The sequence below is a fragment of the Notolepis coatsorum genome (genome assembly GCF_963971535.1).
Source record: "Notolepis coatsorum genome assembly, chromosome: 10".
Taxonomy (NCBI): domain Eukaryota; kingdom Metazoa; phylum Chordata; class Actinopteri; order Aulopiformes; family Paralepididae; genus Notolepis; species Notolepis coatsorum.
The window spans coordinates 112,613,818-112,634,649 of NC_140174.1; the positions used below are offsets into that span (position 1 = coordinate 112,613,818).

Consider the following 20,832-nt stretch of genomic DNA (forward strand, 5'->3'; position numbering starts at 1 on the left):
CAAAGTCAGTGGGAATGAATAATTCCTAGGCTAAGTATACTAGACCGGACGCTGCATGGCGTGAGATGGCAATATAGGGGGGAAAACGAGGGTATAGCTGGAGACTGGTGATTTCCTCCCACAGAGTTGTAAGCTCCAGAGGAATGAAGAATAGACGGATACTCAGGCTGGTCACTTGAAGAAAGGGGGTTCTCATACGGATCCGGTCCTTATAATCCAAGTGCTCGGTAGCAGGGTAATAGCTGTAATCCAATGCCCGATAGCAATGATGATAGCCAGCCAGCTTCGTCCCCGAAGCTAGCCCGATGTAGAATCTTCAGGGTAGTTAAATCCAAACGACAATGGTATTAACGATGCTCTTCTCCACGGTACTACATTTCCACAAGTCACTATAATCCACCAATAATGGTTCTACAATATCGCCGCGGTAGGTTCCAATGCTCACATGTCCAATAGTTCTGCTGCTAGGTTCACCTCGTGTTCGGATACTAATTACGTTAAGTCCACACACACTTGCTAAGGTTCACGCTAGTTACTAAACGAACGAACTGCTTGTTATGCTGCACACCGAACGAACTGCTGTAATACGATTCACACTAAATGAAGAGCTCTTTACTTCACGTTAGGTTAGGTCGAACTTGACTCTGCTACTAGACGAACTGGGTTAACGTTACTGCGTTAACTGTAATGACGAACTGCACAATACGTTAGGTTCAACTACTGCTGTTTGCGCCTTCCACAATATATATACTTAGAGGGCTTTCTAGGGCGCAACCGAAGCTCTTGTCCGGAATCAATGCGCTGGCCCCAGGCATGTCTCAACTTGTCCAGACTCGTCTTTGAACTTGTCTGAGGGGCGCGATTCTTGGCGCCGCCAATGTCAAGGGCGTTATCCAATGAGGAAAACGAATAATGCTATGATTCAAACGGAGGCTTAAAGGGATATAGCTTATATATATAAATAATATACAAGTTATATAAAACAATAAAACGTAGATTCTCAGTGTTAATCTGGCCCTTCAGAACAGCCGCCTCCTAATTAGTCCGCACCTAATTAGTAAAAGGAGCACAGATTAATATTAGGGTCCAGTCAACTTCTCCATACTTTGTTGTGAGGAGTTGGAGCAATCTACAAAGTCAGTGGGTCATGGTCGTCATCAGGGGAGTCAGGGATCTCCGGCAGCTCTATCAACTTAGCCACAGGTCGGGTGTAAGTCCGCCCTTGGACTATGACTTCTGCCGCTCTGACCTTCCCATCGGCACCAGTAATCACTCTGCTCACGCGGCCGGCCGGCCACATAGCTCGGGGTAGTGACTGGTCTATTATCATGACGACTGTGTCCACCTTCAGGTTGTCCCTGTCCTTTACCCACTTCTGACGGGCTTGGAGGGATGGTAGATAATGGAGGAGGAAGCGGGTCCAAAACTGGTCGGCCAGTACTTGGCTGTGTCTCCACATTCTCCGGCCGTTCATCTCATCTTGTCTGTACACCGCCTGCGGAAGGGCAGGGTCCAGCCGCCCCATCAAGAGATAGTTTGGGGTGACTGGGTCGACGTCTGCTACATCACTTGAGACGTAACCGAGGGGCTTAGAGTTCAAGACGCCCTCGATCTCCGTGAGGACTGTCATCAGGACTTCCTCAACCACGGTCTGGGCCCCAAGTACGGTGTACATAGCAGTCTTTATAGAACGGACTTCTCTCTCCCAGGTTCCCCCGAAATGAGGGGCGTTCGGGGGGTTGAACTGGAATGTGATCTGAGCGGGAGCGAGGCGGGTCTTGAGTTCTTCACCCATAGCCAGGAAGCTCTCTCTCAGTTCTGTGTCTCCTCCTCTGAAGTTTGTCCCTTGGTCGGACAACAACACGGATGGGGTTCCTCTCCGGGCTTGGAATCTCCGGAAGGACATGATGAATGAGTCTCTTTGGGCTCTCCTTAGCAGAAGAAGTTCGGCTTCTTTGTAGTTCGATGCGTCAAGGTCTGTGGTGGGGGGGATCTCAGGGTGGTGCCACAAGAATGTCCTTTTCTGAGCACTCTCAAGAGTTAAGCAGTCGTCTAGGTTCGGGTCCGTTGGAGCCGGGGCGTGCGTCAGCCCGCAGAACATAGACTTCTTGATCTCTGATTCATCTTGACTCGCCTCCCGTGGTGTGGGGGTAGGCCACTTCTCCTCCGGGAGCTTGAGGAACTCAGGACCGTCACTGTAAGGGTTAGGATGTGTGAGGTCGTCTAAGGACATCCCCCGTGTGATGACGTCCGCTGGGTTCTGCTTGGTGTCAACGTATCTCCAACATGCTGCTCCTACTAGGTCTTGGATCTCGGTGACTCGGACTCCGACGAAAACCTTGTACCGACAGGAGTCGGACTGGATCCAAGTGAGCACAGTCATAGAGTCTGACCACAGGATTGTCTCTCGCACCGTTATGGTGAGTTCACTTTGTATCAGCGTGGCGAGTTGTGCGCCTACCAGAGCTGCGCAGAGCTCTAGACGCGGGATCGACTGCTGCTTGCGGGGAGCTATCCACGAGCGGGCCAGGACGAAGGCTACATGTACTTCTCCTCCCTCTTCTCGGGCTCTCAGGTAAGCCACCGATCCGTAAGCCACTTCAGAGGCGTCACTGAAGACGTGCAGGTCTATCTGACACGTCTCCAGCCGCACTGTAAGGGGGAAGTAGCTCCGTTGAATGTTCACATCTTGGAGTGAGTCGAGTTCTCCCTCCCATTCTCTCCAGGTGGAAGCCAGGTGCTCGGGTATGGGGTCGTCCCAGCTCTGCTCCTTGTCCCACAGTTCTCGCACCAGCATCTTCGCCCGAGTGGTGTAAGGTAGGATACACCCCATCGGGTCGTATTGGCTTGTGAGTGTTCTGTATACACTCCGCCGAGTGGTCGGTAGAGTGGTCGACCTTCCCTGATCCGTGGTCAGGGGTGTGTGCTTGTAATGGAGCGAGTCTGTTTTGAAACGCCAGACGAGGCCCAATGTCATTTCCTGTGCTTCACCTGGGGTGGTCGCCATCCAGGTCTTGCTGCTTGCTGCCTTTGTCTCTGGGGGGAGGCTGCAGAGTACTTGAGGGTCACTGCTGGCCCATTGCCTGAGGTCGAATCCACCTTTGACCAGGGAGGCTCGTAGCTTCAGTAAGATGCTCTCGGCTTCTTCTGGCGTAGATACGCTCTGTAGGCAGTTGTCCACGTAGAAACTCCTTTCCACGCTGTGTCTGACCTCCTCGTCGGCTCCAGGGTCTTCGGCCACGTGCTTCTGTAGCGCGAACGTGGCGCAGCACGGGCTGCATGTGGTGCCGAACGGGAGGACCTCCCATTGATAGATTGAGGGTTGTTCATCGTCGATCCTCTCTCTCCACAGGAACCGCAGCCGGGGCTTGTCTTCCTCCATCAGTCGCACTTGTAGGAACATTCCTTTGATGTCGCCGCTGATGGCTACCTTGTCCTGGCGGAAACGTAGCAGTACGCCGAGGAGGGAGGGGACGAGTGTCGGGCCGGGCAGGAGCAAGTTATTCAGGTTCTGTAGTCCAATCTGATAACTGCAGTTAAAGACGATGCGGTTCTTGCCGTTGTGGTGGACCTTGTGATGGGGCACGTACCAGGACTCAGTCGTCTGGTCTGCCTCGTGGTCGTCGATTTTCTTTATATGTCCCGCCGTGATCAGCTTGTCGATCTCGGCGCGATATATCGTTGCTTGAGGGGGGTCTTTGGCGAGACGCCGCTCGGTGTTCTGTAGATAGCGTTGTGTCACTTCCTTTGATGCGTGCAGGGTGGGCATCCCCTCCCGCCTCAAGAGTGGAGTCGCGTATCTTAGCACTCCGTCGACCTCGACCCTCTTGGTCTTCTGCTCGAGGAGAGCTATGGCGTACTTGTCTTCCTTGGAGCGAACTAGTTTACGTTCATTCTTGAATGGCAGCGAGTCTAATGTCCATAGTCTCTCGACGTGCTGCAAGAGGGTAGTGTCTTGGTCGCTCACCTTCGTGTAAAGGCAGCGTGTGGACGTTGGTCGGTTGGAAGGCCCGGAGAGAGGGCCTTGGAGCGTCCAGCCCAGTCGGGTCTTGACCGCGGCTGGGCAGCCTCTGGGTCCGATGTGGACCACGTCCGTTGGGACGATGAGGTCTGCGTGGTCGGAGCCTATGAGCAGGGTCGGTGTGGCGCCGTTGATGAGCGGTATAGGCAGTCTGCGTAGGTGAGCGTACTTCTCCATCAGCTGTGGGATGGGGTAGTCATAGCGTGACAGACCTATGTCGTGGCTTGTGAACGCCTTGGTGATGCTGTACCGCTTCTCGGGCTGCTCGACCGCTGCTATAGTGAATGAGACGTTTTCACCCTTTATTGTTTTTAAGTCTCGACGAATGGTACGGATTGTCATTGTTTCCTCGGTACCCCGCAGGCCCAACTGGGTTGCGGCGGAAGCGAGGAGGAGAGTCTTTTCTGACCCGTCGTCGAGGATGGCGTAGGTGTCAAGGACCTTGTCCTTGTAGCTCAGGAGCACTCGGACCACCTTGAGGAGCACTCGGGAGCTCCCGCTCTTCGCAGGGTCTATGTATAGGACTTCTGCTCTCGAGCTGCTTTGTGGTGCGGGTCTCCGTTTGTTGCTCTCGTGTAGGACCTCCAGGTGGGCGCCGTCACACTTGCCGCACCTTTTCTTCAGGCGGCACTCAGCTGCCATGTGGCTGCGCGCGCAGCGGAAGCAGCGGCGGTTCGCTTTAATCCACTGACTCACTTCTTCGGAGGTCAACTTCTTAAAGGTGTCGCATTGAGATAGCCAGTGTTCGTGGTCGCAATATTGGCATGCGATCTTCCATTTTCCCTTCGGGTGTTATGGCTCTTGTGTCGCGGCACCGACTCGGCCTGGTGCATCACGGTGATGGGCCTGCTGTTGTCTTTAAACCTTCTCGGTCCATCTTTAGGGTTAGAGCCACCCCACGCGAAGGTGTCTATTCGTAGACTGCTGACCTCTCTGGCTAAGAAGTCAGCAAGGTCTAGGAGGGATTGTTCTGGGCCGTGGGGGTCACGGTGATCTCTTTGCCGCCGAAAACATTCTTGGCGGGCTGGGGGGAGCTTCTCTAGTATCCGCTCCACGTTGGAGTTGGCGTATAACTCGTACATCCCCTTCTCCTTCTGTGACTCGAGCATCCCTACCAGGGATTGTACTTTAATGGATAAGTCATCCAGGGCTCTATTGTCTTTAGCTGGGGGGAGGCGTTCAATCTCCTGTATCTCTTGAATTACATAGTCCCATGTACGTCCATAACGCGCGTCGAGGGCCACCAGGGCATCAGAGTAGGGGGTCCTTGAGTTAGAATATGCCAGCGCTATGTTGTGCGCTCTGGGTACTTTAAGGTGCTTGAGGAGGATGGCATATTTGTAGGACTCGTCCTGTACTCCGGACATAATGGTCTCTAAACACATGCGTAGTTCAGTATACTGCGCTCTGTCTTCACGCGTAAAGTCTGGGAATGTGGGTGTCCCAATGTAAGATGCCATGGATGGCTGTGACACTGATGCGCGTAGGGGGAGAGGCCTCCTTGGCGAGTCTCCCCGTACGTGGGGTCGTGGGTTAGTGCTGGGTGGGAACCAGAGGCCGGGCCCCCAGGTACTGCTCCTCGGTGCTGACTGTTGATTAAACTCACCCCTGGGTTGGGTCGGGGGTTCGTAACGCAGCGTCTCAGGGCTGAGGTCGGGGCTGTACTGTTCCTCCTGGTCCGAGATGGGTTTGTGCGTGTGGGCTTGATGTCCTCCCTCGTCCTCCGCTAGGCCTTGAAGTCTCTTGGTTAGTTTCTCGGCGACGTAGGCTGGTTCTTCCCGTTGACTGGGTCCCGTATAGATTGGTCGGGGAGGGGAAGGTGCCCTCGACCCTTGTCGTGATGATCTCCGGGAGCTCCGGGTGGAGGAGTGGGGAGTCGCCCTCTGGAGCACTTGCTCCATCATCTGCGCCTGCAGACGGTCTCGTTCCGCCTCGCGCTGTGCATTGGCGCGGTCTCGCTCCATCGTTTCTTCAGCCTGGAGGCGCCTCTCTTCCAGTCGGATCTGTTCGTGCTCGCTCTCTCGTTGCGCTTGGAGATGTTCTCTTTCCGTTGAAGAATGTTCGCGCTCACTCTGTCGTTGCGCTTGGAGACGTTCTCTTTCCGCTGCAGAATGTTCGCGCTCACTCTGTTGTTGCGCTTGGAGACGTTCTCTTTCCGCTGCAGAATGTTCGCGCTCACTCTGTTGTTGCGCTTGGAGACGGTCGCGCTCACCCTGGATGCGGTCTCTTTCGGTTGAAGCTGCCAGCGTGGCGATCAAGACTTGCGCTAGCCTCTGTTCGGTCTCGCTTGGGGATGACGCTGATGATGGTGATCTGGAGTTGACAGGGCTTGGCGTTGACCTGTTCTCTTTACGCGCTCCGAGGTCCATCTCGAGGGCACTGTTTCTTTATTATTAAGAGTCAGATAGCCCTAACAGTGTTTATTATTAAGAGTCAGATAGTCCTAACAGTGTTTATTATTAAGAGTCAGATAGTCCTAACAGTGTTTATTATTAAGAGTCAGATAGTCCTAACAGTGTTTATTATTAACTCAATTAGTAGTGGCAGTATCGCTCACCCTTCGAAACCTTTTTTTCACACACAGTGTTACATTAAAATGTCTCCGGGCGCAGTTTTCTTGGTCAAGTGAGTCTAGCGGTTCACTCGATGGCATTGGAACGCGTCCAATGCCCCGATGCATGTGGTGTGGTGGATTATGTTGGCGACACGATGGACACCAATACTAGAAATCACGATCAGACAATTGGAATATTCTTTTTGGGATACCTCCTAGTGAAGGTAAGGACTATATGACATCAATCCTGCTTTGATCCAACCATGATTTCACATTGATCGTTGCGAACATGTGTAACGTTACGTACTCCAGAACATATGCCGTTGGTGACGATCAAAGCATCAAAAAATGACCCCCCCCCCCCCCCCTTTCATGCATTCATGATGAAACATAATACCTATTATATACATTTGATTTGGAAATAGTAGCGTGTCCAGGCGAGCAACGCCAATGCTTTTAGTAAAATTCACGTATTCCTCCATAGCTGCGTTTTATGGAATTAACCAGGATCACTCTGAAACTATACTTATATTCATCACGGTATAACACGCAAATGTATACATGAAACAATTTATTATTTTTCACATATTGAACGATGGATAGTTGAGTCAAATGAGCCATAGTATTGTATCCATAGCTATAATATAGAATATAGATATAGCCCTGCAAACCCCGCCACGCAGCCCTATCTCTTAGAGTGGTGGCGCAGTAGGAACTAAGATGCTCTAGGCCTCCGGCGCTGAATGAGTTAAGAGTCAGATAGACCTAACAGTGTTTATTATTAAGAGTCAGATAGTCCAGGGCGGCTAAGTGGCGCAGTGGGCAAGGCGCTCGCCACTAACGCAGGAGACGCTGGGTTTGAGCCCAGCTCTCTGCGTTGCTACCAGCTTGGCTGGTCATCCATACTAACACAATTGGCAGTGTTAGGGGTGGGAAGCTGGTGGGTGGGGATCGGACATTGTGGACGGCGACTCCTACAGGTCGGTTGGTGCGCCTGTACAGCAGAATCAGGAAGTATCGGGGGCAGCGTGAGCCTCCCATGCGTTACTCCTCGCCACTGAGAAATCGCACTGTACAGGTGAAAAGATGCGACGGTTGCCTCCTCGTGTACCGGAGGGGACACGTGATGCAAGGCTTCTGTCCTCACTACAGCCGACCAGTGGGAGGCATGGTCTAGCAACGTTCGAGACAGGGGAGGGGAGAATTGAAGGCAGATTGGCGAGGCGAAATTGGGATGGGAGTAAAATAGAAAAATGAGGAGAAAAAGTGGATACAAAAAAAAGAGTCAGATAGTCCCAACAGTATTTATTATTAACACTTTCAGTGCCCAGCAGGGGGCGCACATTTAGTGCTTGAATGCCCACCATCCACTTCAATGTTAGCATTAATATCGCCTAATCTATGTTTTAAATTATGGCTATGTGTCTAATCTGCCCGTCGCTTATCAATGACTCATTTCCAGTCAACATTGTCGAAGCGGATTGTTTTTTTATCGGTTAATTTCCGTTGTATAGCATTTTGAACAGCCCTCGTTTTCACGGAAAAAAAAGATTCCATGATAATCGCCCTGTACTGTAATATTCTAGAACGTTGTCATTTTTCGGCCTATTTATGAATAATTTTCAAATAAACGCTAGATTATCGATAGTATATGTGTACGTGTGCATGCTGGTGCCGCACGCTGAAAATCGATTCTCTCAGTTCCTGATCGCTCTTACAGTCAAACAGCCATATCACATTATAGGGGAAAAGCTTATATCTCCGTGAAAACGGGTCTGATTATCCTAAGACTGGTCAAATAGATTCCTTACCTGAGATCAGATGGTATCCAAATGGATTATTCCAATTCCAATCATTTTATTGATCCAACACGTATACTGTAAAACACATATTACACGCTGTGCTGAGGGTCCAGAATGAATCTGATCGGCTCCGGTTACATGCGTGAGAAGTAAAATGTGGATTCCGGAGTTTTTTTTTCTCATCCATTTTCATTGAGTCCAATCCAAAATGGTGCATTACCATCTGGGAGACGATAGGGGGCGCTTTTTTCACATCTGAGCGCCTGGCGGGGCAGGTTTACAAACGGTAGACTCGGTTGATGAAATATGAATTCAGATCGCTAATAAAAAAAAATCTCGTGATGGGCATTCAACCCGCGGGCTGATAACCCGAGATATCTCGTGATGGGCATTCATAGTCCTAACAGTGTTTATTATTAAGAGTCAGATAGTCCTAACAGTGTTTATTATTAAGAGTCAGATAGTCCTAACAGTGTTTATTATTAAGAGTCAGATAGTCCTAACAGTGTTTATTATTAAGAGTCAGATAGTCCTAACAGTGTTTATTATTAAGAGTCAGATAGTCCTAACAGTGTTTATTATTAAGAGTCAGATAGTCCAACAGTGTTTATTATTAAGAGTCAGATAGTCCTAACAGTGTTTATTATTAAGAGTCAGATAGTCCTAACAGTGTTTATTATTAAGAGTCAGATAGTCCTAACAGTGTTTATTATTAAGAGTCAGATAGTCCTAACAGTGTTTATTATTAAGAGTCAGATAGTCCTAACAGTGTTTATTATTAAGAGTCAGATAGTCCTAACAGTGTTTATTATTAAGAGTCAGATAGTCCTAACAGTGTTTAGAAACAGCCTCCTGTATGTCTATAGTTGTCTATTCTCCATGGGGCAGCCTATCTGAGATGCGGTTTATTGTAATTAAATATCTTGTCCAGGTGTATTTTAAACCCTAAAATGTTCTATAACTATTTATATTGTAACAATGACAATAAAGATCATTCGTTCATTCATTCATTCATTATATAATTTATATATAAAATATTTGTATATATTTTTCGACCAAATTCTCCAATAAACGACTGAAAATGTCTCAGCAGCATCTCCACACCTTCACCCTCATTGAGATGCAGGGGTCTATTTATATGCAAATTGACAACAAGCACACAATGATATTTACCAGGAATTCCAAGTCCGCAGCTTATATTCTTTCAAGACATATATACCTATATATGTCTATACAATATCTACTCAGCTCTCTGTGTAGCTGAATCTAAAATGTGTCAAGTTACCACATACTGGACCATGATAGGTTCAACTTATTAGTGACATCACACATGCAACTCAGATTTCAGGGAAGTACAGAGAAGCTCAACCTCTCCTGGGGAAGAATAGGAAAGAAGCAGCCATACCTCCAAGAGGAGTTAACCATAAAACACATGTTTTTGCGTGGAGGGGATCTGTAACTCTTATTCGGGCTCCTGGGGGTCATCAAAGTGAAGCAGGCTATTCTCAGTCCTCGCTCCAGAATGGGGGAATACATTTCCCACTACAGTCAGGACAGCCAAAATACGATCAACTCAAAACACACCCCTTCAATCAATATCTGAAATTGTACTGTATTTTACTATTATGTACAGGTCAGGTACCACTATGTTTCTATCCATATACTACTACCTACTATGTATATACTACTATGAATTCAGAGTTTAACACTCAAGTTTGACACTATTTGACGAACAATGCCACTTACTCTTAGCTGCCAGAGTTGTACCCTTCCTGCTGACTTGTTCACAATGTGTAAGTTGTTTTTAAGTTTGTAAGTTGTAAGTATAGTTTAGTGGGTCTGTCTTGTTGTGTAGTTCAGTGGGTCTGTCTTGTTGTGTAGTTCAGTGGGTCAGTCTTGTTGTGTAGTTCAGTGGGTCTGTCTTGTTGTGTAGTTCAGTGGGTCAGTCTTGTTGTGTAGTTCAGTTGGTCTGTCTTGTTGTGTAGTTCAGTGGGTCTGTCTTGTTGTGTAGTTCAGTTGGTCTGTCTTGTTGTGTAGTTCAGTGGGTCAGTCTTGTTGTGTAGTTCAGTGGGTCAGTCTTGTTGTGTAGTTCAGTTGGTCTGTCTTGTTGTGTAGTTCAGTTGGTCTGTCTTGTTGTGTAGTTCAGTTGGTCTGTCTTGTTGTGTAGTTCAGTGGGTCAGTCTTGTTGTGTAGTTCAGTTGGTCTGTCTTGTTGTGTAGTTCAGTTGGTCTGTCTTGTTGTGTAGTTCAGTGCGTCAGTCTTGTTGTGTAGTTCAGTGGGTCAGTCTTGTTGTGTAGTTCAGTGGGTCAGTCTTGTTGTGTAGTTCAGTTGGTCTGTCTTGTTGTGTAGTTCAGTTGGTCTGTCTTGTTGTGTAGTTTAGTCGGTCAGTCTTGTTGTGTAGTTCAGTGGGTCTGTCTTGTTGTGTAGTTCAGTGGGTCAGTCTTGTTGTGTAGTTCAGTGGGTCTGTCTTGTTGTGTAGATCAGTTGGTCTATCTTGTTGTGTAGTTCAGTTGGTCTGTCTTGTTGTATAGTTCAGTTGGTCTGTCTTGTTGTGTAGTTCAGTGGGTCTGTCTTGTTGTGTAGTTCAGTCGGTCAGTCTTGTTGTGTAGTTCAGTGGGTCTGTCTTGTTGTGTAGTTCAGTTGGTCTATCTTGTTGTGTAGTTCAGTGGGTCTGTCTTGTTGTGTAGATCAGTTGGTCTATCTTGTTGTGTAGTTCAGTGGGTCTGTCTTGTTGTGTAGATCAGTTGGTCTATCTTGTTGTGTAGTTCAGTTGGTCTGTCTTGTTGTGTAGTTCAGTGGGTCAGTCTTGTTGTGTAGTTCAGTGGGTCTGTCTTGTTGTGTAGTTCAGTTGGTCTGTCTTGTTGTGTAGTTCAGTTGGTCTGTCTTGTTGTGTAGTTCAGTTGGTCTGTCTTGTTGTGTAGTTCAGTGGGTCTGTCTTGTTGTGTAGTTCAGTGGGTCAGTCTTGTTGTGTAGTTCAGTTGGTCTGTCTTGCTGTGTAGTTCAGTGGGTCAGTCTTGTTGTGTAGTTCAGTGGGTCAGTCTTGTTGTGTAGTTCAGTTGGTCTGTCTTGTTGTGTAGTTCAGTTGGTCAGTCTTGTTGTGTAGTTCAGTGGGTCAGTCTTGTTGTGTAGTTCAGTTGGTCAGTCTTGTTGTGTAGTTCAGTTGGTCTGTCTTGTTGTGTAGTTCAGTGGGTCAGTCTTGTTGTGTAGTTCAGTTGGTCAGTCTTGTTGTGTAGTTCAGTGGGTCTGTCTTGTTGTGTAGTTCAGTTGGTCTGTCTTGTTGTGTAGTTCAGTTGGTCAGTCTTGTTGTGTAGTTCAGTTGGTCAGTCTTGTTGTGTAGTTCAGTTGGTCTGTCTTGTTGTGTAGTTCAGTGGGTCTGTCTTGTTGTGTAGTTCAGTTGGTCTGTCTTGTTGTGTAGTTCAGTTGGTCAGTCTTGTTGTGTAGTTCAGTTGGTCTGTCTTGTTGTGTAGTTCAGTGGGTCAGTCTTGTTGTGTAGTTCAGTGGGTCAGTCTTGTTGTGTAGTTCAGTTGGTATGTCTTGTTGTGTAGTTCAGTTGGTCTGTCTTGTTGTGTAGTTCAGTTGGTCTGTCTTGTTGTATAGTTCAGTTGGTCTGTCTTGTTGTGTAGTTCAGTTGGTCTGTCTTGTTGTGTAGTTCAGTGGGTCTGTCTTGTTGTGTAGTTCAGTGGGTCAGTCTTGTTGTGTAGTTCAGTGGGTCTGTCTTGTTGTGTAGTTCAGTTGGTCAGTCTTGTTGTGTAGTTCAGTGGGTCTGTCTTGTTGTGTAGTTCAGTTGGTCAGTCTTGTTGTGTAGTTCAGTGGGTCAGTCTTGTTGTGTAGTTCAGTGGGTCTGTCTTGTTGTGTAGTTCAGTTGGTCAGTCTTGTTGTGTAGTTCAGTGGGTCAGTCTTGCTGTATAGTTCAGTTGGTCTGTCTTGTTGTGTAGTTCAGTTGGTCAGTCTTGTTGTGTAGTTCAGTGGGTCTGTCTTGTTGTATAGTTCAGTTAGTCTGTCTTGTTGTGTAGTTTAGTGGGTCTGTCTTGTTGTGTAGTTCAGTTGGTCTGTCTTGTTGTGTAGTTCAGTGGGTCTGTCTTGTTGTGTAGTTCAGTGGGTCTGTCTTGTTGTGTAGTTCAGTTGGTCTGTCTTGTTGTGTAGTTCAGTTGGTCTGTCTTGTTGTGTAGTTCAGTGGGTCAGTCTTGTTGTGTAGTTCAGTGGGTCTGTCTTGTTGTGTAGTTCAGTTGGTATGTCTTGTTGTGTAGTTCAGTTGGTCTGTCTTGTTGTGTAGTTCAGTTGGTCTGTCTTGTTGTGTAGTTCAGTGGGTCTGTCTTGTTGTGTAGTTCAGTTGGTCAGTCTTGGTGTATAGTTCAGTTGGTCTGTCTTGTTGTGTAGTTCAGTGGGTCTGTCTTGTTGTGTAGTTCAGTTGGTCAGTCTTGGTGTATAGTTCAGTGGGTCAGTCTTGTTGTGTAGTTCAGTTGGTCTGTCTTGCTGTGTAGTTCAGTTGGTCTGTCTTGTTGTGTAGTTCAGTTGGTCTGTCTTGTTGTATAGTTCAGTGGGTCAGTCTTGTTGTGTAGTTCAGTTGGTCAGTCTTGGTGTATAGTTCAGTGGGTCAGTCTTGTTGTGTAGTTCAGTTGGTCTGTCTTGCTGTGTAGTTCAGTTGGTCTGTCTTGGTGTGTAGTTCAGTGGGTCAGTCTTGTATAGTTCAGTTGGTCTGTCTTGCTGTATAGTTCAGTGGATCAGTCTTGGTGTGTAGTTCAGTTGGTCTGTCTTGTTGTGTAGTTCAGTGGGTCAGTCTTGTTGTGTAGTTCAGTTGGTCTGTCTTGTTGTGTAGTTCAGTGGGTCAGTCTTGTTGTGTAGTTCAGTTGGTCAGTCTTGTTGTGTAGTTCAGTTGGTCTGTCTTGTTGTGTAGTTCAGTTGGTCAGTCTTGTTGTGTAGTTCAGTTGGTCTGTCTTGTTGTGTAGTTCAGTCGGTCAGTCTTGTTGTGTAGTTCAGTTGGTCTGTCTTGTTGTGTAGTTCAGTTGGTCTGTCTTGCTGTGTAGTTCAGTTGGTCTGTCTTGTTGTGTAGTTCAGTTGGTCTGTCTTGTTGTGTAGTTCAGTGGATCAGTCTTGTTGTGTAGTTCAGTTGGTCTGTCTTGTTGTGTAGTTCAGTGGATCAGTCTTTTTGTGTAGTTCAGTGGGTCAGTCTTGTTGTGTATTTCAGTTGGTCTGTCTTGTTGTGTAGTTCAGTTGGTCTGTCTTGCTGTATAGTTCAGTGGGTCAGTCTTGTTGTGTAGTTCAGTGGGTCAGTCTTGGTGTGTAGTTCAGTGGGTCAGTCTGTGATTGGTCATGACAGCACATAGCTCACATTCCCTCACTCCTACCTGGGGAGCCCCTCCCACTGCTATATGACATCACTGAGGGCATGACCTGCATGTTACAGCAGACACACACACAATGCTACTTCTATCCCAGTGACTTCAGCTACCCACTCCCCCCCTCTACTTATCCTCTACTCCATATACCAAAGGCTTATAGCTGGCCGCTGCCTAGACTGACACTGTCTGACACACACACACACACACACACACACACACACACACACACACACACACACACACACACACACACACGCACACACACACACACACACGCACACACAATGCCTTGCTCTCGCTCACTCTCTGTCTCTCTCTGTGTCTCTCTCTATCTCCCGCTCTCTCTCTCTCTCCCTCTCCCTATCTGTCTCTCTCTGTGTCTCTCTCTATCTCCCTCTCTCCCTCTCTCTCCCTTTCTATCTCTCTCTCTCTCTCTCTCTATCTCTCTCTCTCTCTCTCTCTCTCTCTCTCTCTCTCTCTCTCTCTTTGTATATTGTATATTTTGTATAGTGTTTGGACTTTATTCTTTTTACTTTTCTTACTGTATGAAGCACAATCTCAGGAGGCCCACACAGAACCAATCATTTCACTGTAATGTACATGTACCTGATACAGTATGTGACAAATAAAACAAAACTTGAAACGTAAAGCTAATAAGAAACATATTGAAAACACAGACACAGTACCGCTTGTGTCCAGCAGGTGCCACAATTACACATTCTCGTTGTAATACAGTGATGTGTATAATATACAGTATATAGAATTATTATTGCCTATAACCAATAGGGCATACAGACCCTCATCTGCACCGTTGTTTACACTATTTACTTTCTCGTATTTTTATATTCAGATCAAATTGTATTGCCTATATTTATGTCTTTCTACTATTACCCTGCCCATACCTGTACCTCCCCTCCCCCCTCCCCATGCTGCTGTGACACCCACATTTCAATAAAGGAATATCGTATCTTATCTTACTCTGGTTGGAGGCCAAACTTGTTATGTACTTGTGCTGACACAATGACAATACATTTGAATCTAATGTAATCTAATCTTGAATGAATGAATGAAAGATGTTTATTTTTCAGTCTTGTTTACAGACAAATCAAACACACCTGTGTGGACTTGCAAAATAAAAAAATCACAAATGTACATATTCAAGGCAAGCTCACACACAAAATCCAAAATCAACGACCGAAAAAAAGGAATAGGCCTGAAGCACTTGCTTATTTTTGCCTATCCTATACAAATTCTTAAAAACTAAATATATTTTAATATAAGAAAGAAAAACTTAAAATATGCTGCAAGATATAATTGTTTGAAAGAAAAAACAAATGTTTGATGTTTTACTCAAAACTGTACTCCTGAATTATTTTATCCTTTAAGGCTTTTTCCCCCCCTGAGAAGTACACAACTTCAACCCGTCACTAAGGCCCTGTTTAGACGGAAACGCTAGCAGGTGAATCTGCAAAAATATTTTTTCGGATGTGCCTTTCGTTTATACGGAAACGGCGTTTTTACGGGGTGAAACCGCAAAAAAGTGAGACTACCTTCCAGGGTGGAATTCCTAGAAACGATAAACCTTTGCGCTATCATCTAAACTGTCAAACCGCATAAAACGATGACGAAAGGGTTGTCAAGGCTCTCGTCGCGCGTACTGCTTACATCACAGGCATGCGCCAGTAAATAAAATCAAAATCAAATCAAATTTATTTATAAGGCCCGACAACACACGTTAATGTCCCCATGGGCCTGCAGTAGCCTAGAAGCGTAAACAAAGCATGTCTGATTCTATCCATGGCGATCACCTGAAGGCTACATTGGCAGTACTTTTAAATACACAAGAATCTGTCCCGCGGCTATCAAAACTATTAGTGACTGGACCCACTGTCTGTGAGTGACTCTGCTTTGGTCCAATCACATTCCCCACCCACAGTCTGCGAATCAGAGGCAGAGTAGGGCGGGTCTTCACAGCACGTCATGTGACATATGCGCCAATCGTGTGACAGCGGGGCTCAGTCGTCTCGAGTCGTTACAGCCTCGTCTGCACGGAGAATTCCATCCCAAAACGCTATTAAAAATTAAAAGTGAGACCGCAAGATGACTTTTGCGGTTTCTGTTCAGACTCTCTCCGTCTAAACGTAGCCTAAGGCTATTCCATTTAATTCCCAAAATTGAAACACATCTAGCTTTTACATTAGTTCTTACCTTTTTACATGTTTTAAGAATACCCTCTTAAATTATACTTTCCTTCTCTTGGTTGAAAGAGACATTGAAAATCTTCACTGACAGATTCCGTTCATCCATGTGTCTGTTCCTGATTGGTTCCCAGGATCCGTTTGAGGAGAGTCTGATCTATGGGGAGGAGCCTGCGGTACCCGAGGAGGTCGCAGCCAAGGCCAAGGAGGCAAAAGGGGGAGTGGTCAAGTTCGGTTGGATCAAAGGAGTGCTGGTTAGTGTGACCTTTGACCTGTGTGAACAAGTTTGAGTGTCATTGGCTCACACAGAAATAGAAACGGCTGCGTTTACACTGCACACAGAAACAGCTGAGTTTACACTGCACACAGAAACACAAACAACTGCGTTTACACTGCACACAGAAACAGAAACGGCTGCGTTTACACTGCACACAGAAACGGCTGAGTTTACACTGCACACACAAACGGCTGAGTTTACACTGCACACATAAACAGAAACAGCTGAGTTTACACTGCACACACAAACGGCTGAGTTTACACTGCACACACAAACAGAAACAGCTGAGTTTACACTGCACACACAAACAGAAACGGCTGAGTTTACACTGCACACACAAACAGAAATGGCTGAGTTTACACTGCACACACAAACACAAACAGCTGAGTTTACACTGCACACACAAACAGAAACAGCTGAGTTTACACTGCACACATAAATAGAAACAACTGCGTTTACACTGCACACACAAACAGAAACGTCTGAGTTTACACTGCACACACAAACAGAAACAACTGAGTTCACACTGCACACACAAACAGAAACAACTGAGTTCACACTGCACACACAAACGGCTGAGTTTACACTGCACACACAAACGGCTGAGTTTACACTGCACACAGAAACAGAAACGGCTGAGTTTACACTGCACACAGAAACAGAAACGGCTGAGTTTACACTGCACACACAAACAGAAACGGCTGAGTTTACACTGCACACAGACATAGCTGAGTTTACACTGCACACAGACATAGCTGAGTTTACACTGCACACAGAAACAGAAACGGCTGAGTTTACACTGCACACAGACATAGCTGAGTTTACACTGCACACAGACATAGCTGAGTTTACACTGCACACATAAACGGCTGAGTTTACACTGCACACAGAAACAGAAACGGCTGAGTTTACACTGCACACAGAAACGGCTGAGTTTACACTGCACACATAAACGGCTGAGTTTACACTGCACACAGAAACAGAAACGGCTGAGTTTACACTGCACACAGAAATAGCTGAGTTTACACTGCACACACAAATGGTAAATGGCTGCTTTTTTATATAGCGTTTTTATCCAAAGCACTTTACAATTTGTTCCTCACATTTGACCCATTCACTCACACATTCACACACCGATGGCAGAGGCAACCATGCAAGGTGCCAACCTGTCATCGGGAGCAATTAGGGGTTAAAGGTCAACCTCCACGTTGTATTTTTGTTCAATAAACAATGTGGACTAGGCCAACAGTGGCTTTCATGAAGAAGGGAAAAAAAAGTATTGAAATTGACCCAGTTTTAGCGTTTTTATCAAACATTTTGTCTGCCCAACACAATCACCACGCACGTGCATATTTTAATCAATGGTTCATAACGTGCGTGTGTAATCGAAATGATCGTCACAACAGGTGCAGGGCACCAGGGGGCTCACCAGGGGGCGCTGAGAGTCACACAGCTAGTGGCAGGCAGAGAGCCTTGCTACCATAGATATATGCTTGCTACTACTAGCCGAATGAAAATGTATCTGTTTCACCTCACTATTGCTCCGTGATTATAGCCATCCATCCATCTCTAAAGCTAACCACTATTTGTAAAAGCCACAACCACGTTACCATATTTGTAATAATGTAAATCATTGTGTCGTTGTACACATATTGTGTTTATAACGTTAGTAGATAACATAGCTTAGCTTGGTAGCTATTGTGCTAACAACATATCCCGATATCCGGCTCGCTGGCCGGCATGAACGGCCGACCCAAAATGGTTCTCTCCTCTCTGTACACCCCGTCCCCACGGCCCACGGGTGCCCTGCCGGGGGGCCCATGGACGCGACGGCGGCGGCAGCCGTAGGGTGCTCGAGCCCGTAAAGGCTAGTGTTACACGATAGCTATGAGCTAACTAGCGCTGCGGGCTCCGGCGCCCTGCGGCCGCCGCTGTTGTCGAGTCCACAAGCTCCTCCGCGGGGACGGGGGCACACAAAGAGGAGAGAACCACCCGCAGGGACGGCGGGCTATAGGCTAACGTCAGTGAGTGTAGCAGGGACGGCGGAGATATAGGCTAACTGTGATGCACCGAGTGAGCCACCATTGATCTAGTACTATGACCCGGACGGACATAAGGCATACGTTTCCTGAAGTGACGTCACGGCCGTACTAGGTGCTAGCGTCTGATAAGCTTTTAGATTCGGCTCATTAATATGCACCTGTTGTGACGTCGGCGTTTGATAAGCTTTTTTGATTCGTGCGTGCATGTTATTCGTGCGTGGACCTTTTTAACTCTTTCAGAGTGGCATTTCCGGTGTCAAATGGAAAAAAATAAATAATGAAATTATATACCAATGATGTAAACTACCCATAATTGATCAGTAGGGTTTAACCTGGAGGTTGGGCTTTAAGTGTCTTGCTCAAGGACACATCAGATACACATTTAATGTATATGTCTGCATATGTATGTGTGTGTGTGTGTGTGTGTGTACTGTCATGCACTTGTCCTAATAAACTAACCTACACTGTAGCACTCAACACTTTGATGAACATTGTTACTCAGCTGATAGAGTTGTGCCCTTCCTGATGACTTGTCGTACAGAACTTGTAAGTCGCTATGGATAAAAGCATCAGCTAAATGACTAAATGTAAATGTAATGTATATATATGTGTGTGTGTGTGTGTGTGTGTGTGTGTGTGCGTGCGTGCGTGCGTGTGTGCGTGCGTGCGTGTGCGTGCGTGCGTGCGTGTGTGTGTGTGTGTGTGGGCGTGCATGTGTGTGTATGTGCGTGTGTGCGTGTGTGCGTGTGCGTGCGTGCGTGCGTGTGTGTGTGTGTGTGTGTGGGCGTGCATGTGTGTGTATGTGTGTGTGTGTGTGTGCGTGCGTGCGTGCGTGCGTGCGTGCGTGCGTGCGTGCGTGTGTGTGTGTGGGCGTGCATGTGTGTTGCAGATTCGATGCATGCTGAACATCTGGGGAGTGATGCTCTTCATCAGGATGTCGTGGATCGTAGGCCAAGCTGGTATCGGTACGTATAGAGAGAGAGAGATAGAGAGGGGGGGGAGACAGAGATAGAGAGAGAGGGGTGGGGAGACAGAGAGAGAGAGAGGGAGGGAGAGGGGGAGAGAGAGACAGACAGAGAGAGACAGAAGACACAGACAGACAGACAGACAGACAGACAGACAGACAGACAGACAGACAGACAGACAGACAGACAGACAGACAGACAGACAGACAGACAGACAGACAGACAGACAGACAGACAGACAGACAAAGAGAGAGAGGGCGAGAGAGGGAGAGATAGTGTCATGCTTAGCCACAAGATACAGACACAACAACTCTATACAAGTTGAAGCACAGACTGTAAAATGTGTGGTTAATTAAAGGAACACACTCTGTCTTCACTCTGTCTTCCAGAGACAGACAAGAAGATAGACACCAGTTTCCTCTCTGTGTTCAGTAGAAAGCTAGCACAAAACTTTAATGGAAGCGGATACGGACCAGCTAGCCTAGCTTAAAACTCTGGGTGAGGTGTTTTTGGCCAACAGGAAATATATATATATATATATCTTCTCATCTGTCTCTGGAGAAGATGGTAAGCACATTTCCCATAATGTAGGGAAGGCGCGTTCCTTTAACTCATTGAGCGCCATGCTCTTTCCCCATCTGTACTGCCTGGCGCCAGCTTTAATTTTTTTACCATTTTCACGATATTTCAAGATCTTTGCGGAGCTATTGTATATTGTATATTATAGATATGGAGACAATAGTATGGCTCATTTGACAAACACTATTTATAGTCCAACAACTTTCGTTTCTACATACCCTCGTTCGTTCGTTCGTTCGACTCTATATGAACAGGATTGACATGTTCTCTATATGAACAGGATTGACATGTTCTCTATATGAACAGGATTGACGATAGCGGTCATCCTGATGGCTACGGTGGTCACCACCATCACCGGCCTCTCTACCTCCGCCATAGCAACGAATGGCTTTGTAAAAGGAGGTAAGATACTGTGCTGGATGTGCTGTGATTTGGTCCATCCTTGCACCCTGCTGTAAGCCCTGACTCTTCCTGTGTTTACTACCCTGTCTCTTCCTCTGTGTTTACTACCCTGTCTCTTCCTGTGTTTACTACCCTGTCTCTTCCTCTGTGTTTACTACCATGTATCTTCCTGTGTTTACTACCCTGTCTCTTCCTCTGTGTTTACTACCATGTATCTTCCTGTGTTTACTACCCTGTCTCTTCCTCTGTGTTTACTACCATGTATCTTCCTGTGTTTACTACCCTGTCTCTTCCTGTGTTTACTACCATGTATCTTCCTGTGTTTACTACCATGTCTCTTCCTGTGTTTACTACCATGTATCTTCCTGTGTTTACTACCCTGTCTCTTCCTCTGTGTTTACTACCATGTATCTTCCTGTGTTTACTACCCTGTCTCTTCCTCTGTGTTTACTACCATGTATCTTCCTGTGTTTACTACCATGTCTCTTCCTGTGTTTACTACCATGTCTCTTCCTGTGTTTACTACCCTGTCTCTTCCTCTGTGTTTACTACCATGTATCTTCCTGTGTTTACTACCCTGTCTCTTCCTGTGTTTACTACCATGTATCTTCCTCTGTGTTTACTACCCTGTCTCTTCCTGTGTTTACTACCCT

At 46.8% G+C, this 20,832-nt stretch overlaps 1 protein-coding gene across 1 annotated transcript in view; it reads left to right on the plus strand.

Moving 5' to 3' along the window:
* Positions 1 to 20,832, plus strand: part of LOC311235686 (solute carrier family 12 member 2) — a gene marked incomplete at its 3' end in the record, with an annotated part of 117,418 nt that overhangs the window by 14,627 nt on the left and 81,959 nt on the right. Inside the window, 3 exon segments of the mRNA XM_084323154.1 lie at positions 16,049 to 16,168; positions 19,123 to 19,198; positions 20,084 to 20,179. Of these exon segments, the coding sequence (XP_084179280.1) occupies positions 16,049 to 16,168; positions 19,123 to 19,198; positions 20,084 to 20,179 (292 nt within the window).